We start from the raw sequence: 11,169 nt of genomic DNA on the forward strand, positions 1-11,169 counted from the left end.
AGCTTTACTGGCATTTTGTTCAACTACTAACAAACTGTGATCCACATTGTTTGATGCCTCAACTTTGTCATTACAACCACATAGATTATGCAGGATAAATCCGAAAGAATTACAAATCATTTTGGACACAGATGCTGCTTTGTGACAGGATTATATTCGTGGTTTTCTTCTGCTCATTATGAGGAACTATTTACTCAGTAAACAAGGGAAGAATGAGCAAGAGACACTAACAGATGGAAAGATAATAATAGGAAATACTGTAGGAGAAAAAGGGGTGGGATCGAGAGAGCTCAGTGCATCCAATTACAGTAAGTGGGCTCATTTCCTCTAATCAAATAGCTCAGTTAAATATCTCAAAGGCAGATTCCCCATAGAGCTGATCTTCACACATCAGCAATCAGTCACTAAGTCTATCCCTTTCAGGTTTCTACTCTTTTCCACTTTACTTCTTTTTTCCTCTCTAGCTCCCACTTACTCAACAGCCATCACCATGCCTTTCCCTCTCTTATAGCAAGGACTATCAATATGCTTTTCTTCTCTGAACAGAGATTTGTAACTGACTAAGGGATGTTATTTCTCTTCTCATTTAACATACTGTAATGGGAAGATTTTCTTTTCACGTTTCATAGAAAGGTTTCACACAAGCCGCAAATATGCATTCATTCATTTCTCCACAGATTTCTAGTGGTGTTGGGTCTGCTGTCAGCCTGTATGTCTGACAGCATGGACCCCCTAACATGAACAGCTAATGGTAAAACTAAATCTATTAATGATTCCATGGTAAACCAGAGTTATTGCATAAGTTATGTTTTCCAGCTTCTCGTCATTTATTGTGCATGCTACCTTATATTTACCAGTTGTTATTTTACCTTAATAAAAATTGAGATATGTCATGTATGGGATTGGTACCATAGGGTTTAACCAAAATCTAAATGTAGCTATCAGCAACATTGGTTTGCATTAAGCTAGCCGTAAACCCCACTTTACCTGCTAGTGTTAGCAAACACTAGCTAGTCTGAGAACAGTCTGTTAACATGAATATTTGCAAGCCTCCAAGTTTAGTAGCAAATATATGCATGATTCCATGGTAAACCCGCATTTGGCTGATAGATTCCCAGTGTTAGCAAACGCTAGCTAGTCTGTTAACATGAATATTTGCAAGCCTCCAAGCACAGACGTCACACTTTAAAAGGAACACGCCGACTTATTGGGAATTTAGCTCATTCACCGTAACCCCCAGAGTAAGACAAGTCGATACATACCCTTCTCATCTCCGTGCGTGCTGTAACGCTGTCTGACGGCTCCAGCATTAGCTTAGCCCAGCACAGATCCTGCAGGTAACTGGTTCCAACTAGCCTACTGCTCGTGACGAGATAGTGATGTGCAAAAATAAATATTTTTTTTTTTTACATGTTGTGATTTGTAGAGTCACAGCGTGTACAAAAAACAACGTTACATGAGACACAGCCATCTTCTATCCGTAAACAAACCAGGAATTATATTCTCAAACAGGCTTGCTGTGAGCATATCACTCCGCCCAAGTACTATATTCTTCCGCCTGAGAATATAGTTCCCGGTTTGTTTACGGTTAGAAGATGGCTGTGTCTCATGTTACGTTGTTTTTGTGCAACTCGTGACTCTAAATCACACGATAAATAGGAACATGTTGGCGTTATTTTGTCACTTATTTGTAGCAGTAGGATTACTGGAACCATTCACCTGCCTGTTCTGTGATGGGCTGATGCCGCTGGAGACGTCAGACAGCTTTACAGCGCGCACGGAGATGAGAAGGGTATGTATCGACTTGTCTAACTCTGGGGGTTACGGTGAATAAGCTAAATTCCCAATAAGTCGGCGTGTTCCTTTAAATCCTACCTGTTGCCTTTCACCATCCACTTATTTAACTGCTGTCACATCCCTTGACATGCCATCTTGGTCAGTGTAACGCTTATCAGTTCAATTCCAAGCACAAACGGACATTTGGAAAAACCAAAAAATGGGTTAAAATATCAAATTTTCCATTTTTTTCCACCTTGACAAATAAAAAAATTGCATCTTTAACCTGTTTTTGCAGTTTTCAGTTTTTTATTCAGAGGATCACAAATTCAGAAAATTCAGAAAATTACAAAAATTGCGTCTGAGCTCCAATTATTCAATACTGCAATGTTATTCTCTTCCTCTACTTTGTGGAATATGCAGGTCATTAACTGCATATGGACCAAAAAAAACAAAAACTGATAGACTTTGGGGACAGAGGTGCTTGCAATTGATGGTTTCGAGTTGGGGGCGGGGCGTAGCTAGGCGGAACGAGGGAGAGAATATCATTGCAGTATTGAATAATTGGAGCTCAGACGCAATTTTGTAATTTTCTAAATTTCTGATCCTCTGAATAAAAACAGAAAATTGGAAAAACAATTTAAAGGCAAGGCAAAAAAAAATATGAAAAACTGGATATTGGAACCCATTTTTCTGTTTTTCCAAATGTCCGTTTGTGCTTGGCATGGCAAAATTGAACTGATAAGCGTTACAATGACCCATCTTCTTTTCCTTCTTTCTTTTTCTATTTTTAGCTCCCGACAGCTTTTTTGCCTTATCCATCTTTTTCCATAGATGACAACTCACTACTCGTACCTTCTCGCTCAGCGCTCCGGCCCCCCTCCGCCCCCGACTCCCTCTTCTATGTCAACATTCTATGATGGAATCTTATGAGATAGGGCGCCTAATCTAGCCTGTAAGTCCTCTAAAATGTTATATAACATTGAGGAAATGCCAAAATGATTTAGACACGCACAATAGCATCTACATATAGAAAATACCAAAAACATTAAGTATAATTTTCTTTTTCATCGCTTTGGCCCCTATGAGCCGCATATAGAGCATACCCACTTTTTGCGCCATGCACTGCAGAGAACGGTCGACTCAGTAATCATGTGTTATTAACTCCTAGGTTCATTTTGCACCGGAATTGTCCTTTAAGACATGCTGAATGACTCTTAATCATATACACGTGGCTAAAGCACATGTGCTTGTATTGACAGCACCAATGAGCACTTACTGTACAGACAGAGCATACACATACACAGCACACACACACACACACACACACACACATAATGCTCTCTCCTTTTCTTATTGCTTTGGTAGTTGCTACAGATCCATTTTTGCGAGATAAACATGTTACATTTTCAGTGACTCAAAGCTTCTGTCAACATCACATGGTAAAAGCAGTAAACACATAAAGCTTATATCATTTCTAATCCAGCTCATTTTAAGCTCTTTACACATTCCTGAGATCAGGTGCCGTGGTACAGAAATACAGAGAACCAAAGCGAAGGCCAGCGAGACTATTAACACACAGTTGGTGGCCAGGTCAGCATTCCTCTCAAGTAGAGAGAGGGCTTGGCATGAAAACGCCGGTGAGAGCTGGCAGAAACCTCTAGACAGTTTAGCTTTCCCTTTCAGCCTTTGTTCTGCTCGTTTAATCCCCAATTACAAAAGGAAGGAGGAATTATTTAAAAGTGGAACTGATTAATGGATTGAACCACATACAGTGTTTGTCATGCTAAAATGGTCTGCTGTTGTAACCAGGTCTACAAGTACAGTATATGTGCTTGATAATGGCCTCAAAGTGTATTAGCTGAACAAAGTCAACCCCTTATTAAGAGACATTTACTTTAATGACATAACAAATAAGATCTGCATTACTGTACACAGCACATCAAACACTTGGGCTAACTCTAAAAAAGTTTAACTTTTCTAATCACAGACCAAAGAAAAGGACCTTAAGATTGCATACTACCGCATATTTCCATTTTTTTACAGATAACAATATCATAAATTCATTTATAATAGAATAATAGTGATACTACAGGGCTTGCAAACGTACGCTTTATCACATTACTTCAAAGTGTAGAATCTAGAGAGTGTGATTGAGGGTAATTTAGGTTTAGCTCCTGAAGCTAACTTTAAAGGGGTTATAGAATGATTATATAGGGTATTTCACACTGTTCCTTATGGTCTCCTAATGGGGTATGTAACATTAGTTGGGCTGAAAATGGCCTGGTTGATATTTTATTGGCCCTTATGCATCCCTGTGTTTTGGCCCTATTTGTAACAAGAGCTTTTCTTCCAAATATGGTATGGTCATGAATATTTAGATGAGCTGCGCGCTGCTTGGTTGAGCCATATCTCCGTACACACACGTAGAGACGCGTGCTGATTGGTTGAGCGAATCACCATACACACGCATTAGAGACGTGTGCTGATTGGTTGAGCGAATCCCCAATACACAATACATTCTATCACACACATTAGAGACGCAACAGAATCTCATATTCCAGACACTGCAATGTTTCGTTACCAAATTCACTTCTGAGACTTTTTTATGCGAGAAATCAACTATATAAAGCTCAAATATGGGCCGTTTTACGAAAATGGATGGCTAATTGCAAATTTGGTAAAACTGTGTGTCGGAGTTGAGCGGCCGGTGCTGCCTGTGTTGCTGCCTCGCCGCCCAGCCTGACTTCCTCCACAGACCCCGGCTTGCTGTGAGCTCGATTGAGCTTCGGCACGGCTGGCAGCCCACAGCACCTCATACCCGCGCAAAGTCACCGTTTAGGCTAATGGACTAGCTACCAAACGCCGCTGCCCTGACAGAGCTCCAGGGCCTGCATCTCCTCTCTTCCTGCTAGCTAAATGGCCCGTGTGTGAGAGTGAGAGCGCGGTCAGCGAGCTTGTTACACCAGCAATCTCTTACCACATGTTACACACATGTCACGCCACTTATACAACATCTAACTAAATGTCTTATAAAGCTAACAACGGTGTCCGATTTCAAATTATATGAATATTTGTGAAGACTAAGTGTTTCGTTAGCTGCGACTGTCCCTTCAATCCTATCTTTGTGTAGCTACAAATCACGGATAGTTAGCTTCATTTTTGGTCGTAATTCGAGTATATTTACAGTTTGAATTTCGTCACGCCACTTATACAACATCCAACTAAATGTTTTGTAAAGCTAACAGCGGTGTCCGATTTCAAGTTAATGAATATTTGTGAACTGTAAGGGGTTCATTAGCTGCAACTGTCCCTTCAATCCTAGCTGTATGTAGCTACAAATCACGGATAGTCCGATTTCAAGTTAATGAATTTTTGTGAATTCCAGAGGAATTCTAAGAGGAGGCTGGCTAGCTCTCATTGATAGAGCTCCATCCAGCCGCAGGCTCTATCAATGAGACTCACGGACAAGCGGCGTTTATTTCCCCAATCGTTTGTTTAAATAACTCAACACATTATAATTACACACATTAAAAGAGTAACTGGAACCTGTGGTAAGAGAATGCTGGCGTAACAAGCTCGCTGACCGCGCTTTCACTCACATACACCGGGCATTTAGCTAGCAAGAAGAGGGGAGTTGCAGGCCCTGGAGCTCTGTCAGAGCAGTGGCATTTCGTAGTCCATTAGCCCAAAACGGTGACTTTGCACGGGTATGGAGTGCTGTGGGTTGCCAGCCTAACGGAGCTCAATCGAGCTCACAGCAGGCCGGGGTCTGTGAAGGAAGGCAAGCCGGGCGGCGAGGCAACAACCAGGCAGCACTGGCCGCTGAACTCCGACACAGTCGGACAAAATTTGCAATTAGACATCAATTTTCGTAAAACTGCCCATATTTGACCTCAACATAGTTGATTTCTCACATAAAAAAGTCTCAGAAGTGAATTTAATGGTAAAATAGCAGATGAACAATGTATACAATTTCTGAGATCTGCACGACCTAGATTCAGAAGACTAACTGATCTCAGGTCAGTTGTGTAGCCTATGTAAATGTTGGGGCGTGACAAACACAGAGACTAGAGCCAAATGAGGAGGAGCCGCAATAGTTGACGTCAACTATGGGGCTCGTTGAGATTTGCCCGTTTTCAGAGGCAGTTTCAAATAGTGAGATTTGCAGAGGAAAGAGGTGTCAGTGGGATTTAGAGGTTCTATGTATGTCCTAGTTACCCACTAAACTGTCATTATTCAACTATGACAAGGTAAAATCAGTTTTGCATTCTATCACCCCTTTAAGTACATTATGTTTTCTTTAACATATATTGCAGGCCCACATTCTTTTGAGCTGGTCTTTTGATGCTTGAACTCTTGTCTCTAGCGCCCATGGAAATGTTACAATTAGTCCATTTGTGTAAAATGAATCAGACCACTTTTAAGGGGCCATACCCTTTTCTTTCAACCCTACCCCTCTTAAAAACGACTGTACTCCGAAATGAACCCACTTCTCAGTCACACAAGCCTATCCTTTGCCAACTAGCAATCAGTTAAAGCTGCAATGGTGTTCTCTGAAGTTCTTAGCCTTAGTATCATATCATCATCGCTAAAGGGTTTTGGCTGCTCTTGACCCGTTTCCCTTTCTGAAATATGCTACAAAGCAATCTCCCAGTTGACATAAAGCGAGGAGTGGAGAGCATGAGCAGCTTGTTGGCAGACGCAACAACTGAAGTGCTTACTTCCTTCCTTCCTTTAATATTATCCTACAATTGAGATATACTTCGAAACATACAATATCAGAGCTGAAACTTATATTTGATTTACTATCAATGAGTCAATCAACAGAACATTTTTAAGTGTTATGTTTAATTCATATCAGTTTCTTTGACTAAAGAATTTCTGGAATTATGGAATTTTCTTGCAAAAGAAGTGATTTTAAGATTATATCTTTTTTTCTGACAGCAGTGGGAATAAGTGGAACCAGCAGCAAAATATTTTTAAGTTATGTCAGATTTTAGTTTTTTTTTTTTTTTTTAACTTAACGTCAAAATTCATCAAAGCTGGAAACTGGGACTCACCATGCTGTTGAGCTCTGAATCATCATAGCTGTCACATGGCCCAGGCCCCCCAAGGGGCTCAAGACCATCTTCGTCCCACATGTAGGTTCCACCAGAGCTGTTGGAGGGCGATAACTCCACAGACGAAGCCTGAAGGACATCACCCTGCTCTGAAGACAAATCCAGTGGTCCCTGGGAGTCCTGCATAGGGCTTTCTTCTGTATTTCCTGAAGAACAAATATAAACACAGGACTGAAAGACTGACACAAATGTAGCACAAACATTTAGTTGAATGTTCTTTCAATTCGGTTTTTCAATTTACCTGCCAGATCCATGGTGTCCCAATCAAGGGTCTCATTGAGAAAGCTTTGTAGGCGGGTTTGAGTAGTGCTGCCAGTTTTCCTGTTGTCAGGCAGGTCACTATCACTGAACACATCTCCCACACAGTCAATGTCATCTAGAAACTCTTCACTGGTATCACCTCTGTCTAGAGATGAGGCAGAAGACAAGGACATGTCTTCCAGAGTCTCGCCTGCTGTCTGGCCAGAGCTCTTCCTAAGCATACTACTTTCTCCTCCTTTTTCTCCAGAGCTTCCATCACTGTCACTGTGTGAGTCTGCCTTGGCAGCTTCAACAGTTTGCTCAATGTCTTTTGCTATCCCTAATAGCCCTGCACATTCAGAAGTAGCTGAAGGTCTGATATCCCCCTTGACCCTTCCTAGAAAAAGTGGCTTCTGCTGCTTGGCCTGCCCAGATCGAGACAGCCTGTAGCCCAAAGACCCCCCACTGCTGCCCAATGATTTGGTCAGCACACTACTGGGGAGCAGAGGCTTCTTTAGAGCGCTGGGAGTAGTGGGTGCTGGGGAGATCGAGAGGGTGGGCAGAGAGGAGGCAGCTGAAGAAGTTCTACTGTATTGATGTCCTCCAAGTCCTCCACATAGACCTCCTGAACCTCCAAGGCTGCCATTCAGGCCTCCCAGTCCTAAACCCACTCTTCCATTGCTCAGCTGAGGGGGTTTAAGAAAACTACTCCGAGGAGGTCGAAGCTGAGTGTTTGCCAGAGGCTTGGCTAGCTCCACAGCACGGTTAAATGAGAAGGACCGTGTCATAGGCTGACTGGTGGGCGAGGGAATCTGCTTGAAGTGAGTGAAGCTGTTTGAACGCACCATGTTGTCCAGTGCCAAGGTCTTAAGGCTGTCACTGGACTGGGACAGGCTGTCTTGAGAGCTGCTTCTGGGAGAGCTGGATCCTAACCTTGGCCGTACAAGACGGGACTCTGACCCTGTTCGAGCAGGAATGCTGGAGCCATTATGGCCCTTTTTAGGACTTACGTTTAGTGGGCTTTGTCCCAGCTTGGTCCCCACTTTGGGACTCATCGTCAAGGATTGCTTGGGGATGGCCTTGGGACTGGAGACCGCCACCATGAAAGCACCTGATCTTCGCATCTTGGGTGTCGCAGGAAAGCCATTTTTTACCTCCTTTGCCAATGAAGGAAGCTGTATCTGAGCCTTGTCTTCAACTCCATCCCCAGGGCTGGTGGGGGTGGTGACGCCAGTGGGGGTTGTCCCCTCATCTCTCTTCAATTTCATGGAAAAGGGAGAGGCACAGATACACATTTAGTGTGGGGGGAATGGATGAGAATAGTTGGTGTGTTGGACAGACAATGGGAAAGCACCACCACCCCCGGAGACCCCCACAAAAAAAAATTAATACACAATAACCAACACCACATAAATGTTTTTTTTTTTTTTTTTTATTAAAAAAAAAAAAAAAAAAAAAAAAAAAAGACAGTTAAGGAGATGATTAGATGTAAGTGTGTACAATTAGACTTGGGACACTGACAAGCAGCTATATACTGTATTTTTGACTGGTAATATAGTACAGAGATTTGTTTTTCTGTCTGTGACAATAACCACTACTATGACAAGTTCCATTATAGATTAAATGAAAGAAGAAAGTCAAATGTAGTTGAAAAACACACATTAGCAAACGTACTCAGACACAGTAACAATACAAAGGGTAGTCTTGTCCACCTGCTGCAGTGATTGCATGTCTGTCTTCTTTTAAAGATAGCTGACTGTGAGAAGCATTAGGGATTAATCTGGCAAGCTTACAGGGCGACTTGAGACTTTGTCACGGCAAGTCTGGCTGATGCTTTCCCATGGTCATGGGAGGGACATATTGGAGGGAGGGCTAAATTAATTGTCTTTATGCAACTGGTACATGAACACAAATTCCAATCACACATGGCATATCTGCTGTCTCTTCCTTAAACATTGTGCTAAAAAAAAACTAAGGGTAAATAAAAGAAACAAACAGGACATTCTTAATAAGAAGTTAATATAATGATGTGCTTCAATATTTTAAAAGAGGTTCACACATGACATGACCTGTAGCTGGCACGGGTTTTAGAGGATATGGCACCAACATGCCTGGCCAACAAAAGAATGGGTAAATGAATAGACAGCGCCTGGGGGACAAGGGAAACCAGCGCTGGGAAGGTGGCCAGCACACTGTGAATAGTGAATGGAGGATGTACAACATGTAAAGCCAATGGAGGAAGAACACAGGGCTGTTTTTTGCTACTCATTGTTAAATTTATTCAATTCCAATCAGCCATGTGACAAGTGCACATGTGTTGGTGGTGCACCTGCGTGATCCATCTGGCTAGTGCTGGAAGATTATGAATAGGAAAGTTACTGAGATCCAGATGGCTGGTGCGGTTAGCAGAAAGTAATACATCTGCATGAGGGAGCAAAGCAGTTACTTAAAACTGTTTGTAGACGGTTGCCCTCGAAAAAATTGTTGTTGCATCAAACAATATTAATATTCACAAATGCAAATTAACCTTAGCCTAAGAAATGCATGCTCCCATGTGAGTGGATCCTTTGACAAACTGGCACAAAGGCAGATACTAGAGCAATAATCCACTCAACTTTTGAAGGGTGGGGGAGGGGTGTTGTGTTACAATGTGGGTCACCTATTCTGTAAAAAAAAAACTCTGTACCACACTGCCCCACATTCCCATGCAAAGACACACGTGTCTACAATCAAAGAGACACACTCACCACTGACACAGAAGTCTGGCTATGCCACCATCCTAAGCTGCTGCAAAAACACACATGGGCCCAAACACTAAAACACACAGTTACACACAAAATCAGGTCAGCATGTGCAGGCAGGGCAACCAAAGCCTCTTTGCCCCAGGGAAGGGGGCGGTGATTGTGTGTGTCTATGTGTGTTTAATGGGTAGCAATTAGATTAGGGGTTTTCGCCACTGCGAATGGCCCCAGACCTCTCAAGTTTTATTCACATCCAGCGTGGCAGATCACTATTACAAAGCAGCAAATCCACACACTGCTGTGGCAAATGTTTATTCATCTGGGTCATCTCACTCATCACCCAGCCACTGGAAGATATCCGACTGCAGTGCTGGTGTTTTCTTTGATGTTTTTTACTTAAGTCCCCATGAAAAAATCCCACATCCACAGCTTCTATTCTTTACATATTATGGTTTTGTTATAATTATTGGCCTGCTGCATATATATAGAGGTGCAGTCAATGAAAAGTAATCTCAACAGTCTCAACTTTGTATTTACTGCAACAGCAAACAAAAGAAATATGCACAACCCTCTGATTTAACAGTTGCTCAAATAATACAACTAGTAGGATCATGAAAGAGAAGTGAAAAAAAAAAAATGAAGATCTGAGATGTCAGAGATCAACGTGTATATATGACATTAGCTTTCTCTACATTTAAGCAAATTTAAATTTTTTCTATTGGAAAATCAGTAGCCTACTAATGTCACATCATCAGAGCCAAGGTATAAAGCTGAGTATAGCCTGTATTGATTCATTAATACTAGTGCCCATACAATACCAATGTTTTGGTACCAATGCCCAAAACGATGCTGTTAAAGTTACCTTAAATTGCGGACTGTAATACATTTAATACATGTAATACATTTTAATACATTAAAATGTATATTATTTTAACAAAATAAGCCAAACTTGCCACGTTCGTACATCAGTGAATAATTGATCTTAACGTTAACAACCATACAAGCATTTTGCCTAAATAAACATACAAAATTATTATTTGAATAGTATTTGAGTAAATAGCTTATCTAAGAATCGGAAAATAGGTATCTGACCAAATTTCAGTAAATGATTGTATAGTTCTGTTATTCCGTGCTACAGACACAATATGGTTGATATCCAGCCCTATTCCCTAATACTAGTACAAAGACACAGGTCAGCTCAAGAGGACCACAAATCAACAACAAGATCCCAACTGAGTGACACACATTCAGAGGTAGGGCAGTAAAACGTGCAGGCCATCTGTCAAACT

General features: G+C 41.7%; 1 protein-coding gene across 4 annotated transcripts in view; it reads right to left on the minus strand.

The window, feature by feature from the left end:
* The window catches only part of ccser2a (coiled-coil serine-rich protein 2a), a 48,622-nt gene extending 40,186 nt beyond the window's left edge, over nt 1–8,436 (minus strand). For all 4 annotated transcript variants that reach the window (XM_039783663.1, XM_039783662.1, XM_039783666.1 and 1 more), the window contains exons 1-2: nt 7,141–8,436; nt 6,840–7,045 (exon numbers count right to left, since the gene is read on the minus strand). In XM_039783663.1, coding sequence (XP_039639597.1) covers nt 6,840–7,045; nt 7,141–8,434 — 1,500 coding nt within the window. In that variant the 5' untranslated portion in view covers nt 8,435–8,436. The remainder of the gene's footprint in view (nt 1–6,839; nt 7,046–7,140) is intronic.
* Between the last annotated feature and the right edge of the window lie 2,733 nt (nt 8,437–11,169).

Source organism: Perca fluviatilis, chromosome 19 (genome assembly GCF_010015445.1).
Source record: "Perca fluviatilis chromosome 19, GENO_Pfluv_1.0, whole genome shotgun sequence".
Lineage (NCBI taxonomy): Eukaryota > Metazoa > Chordata > Actinopteri > Perciformes > Percidae > Perca > Perca fluviatilis.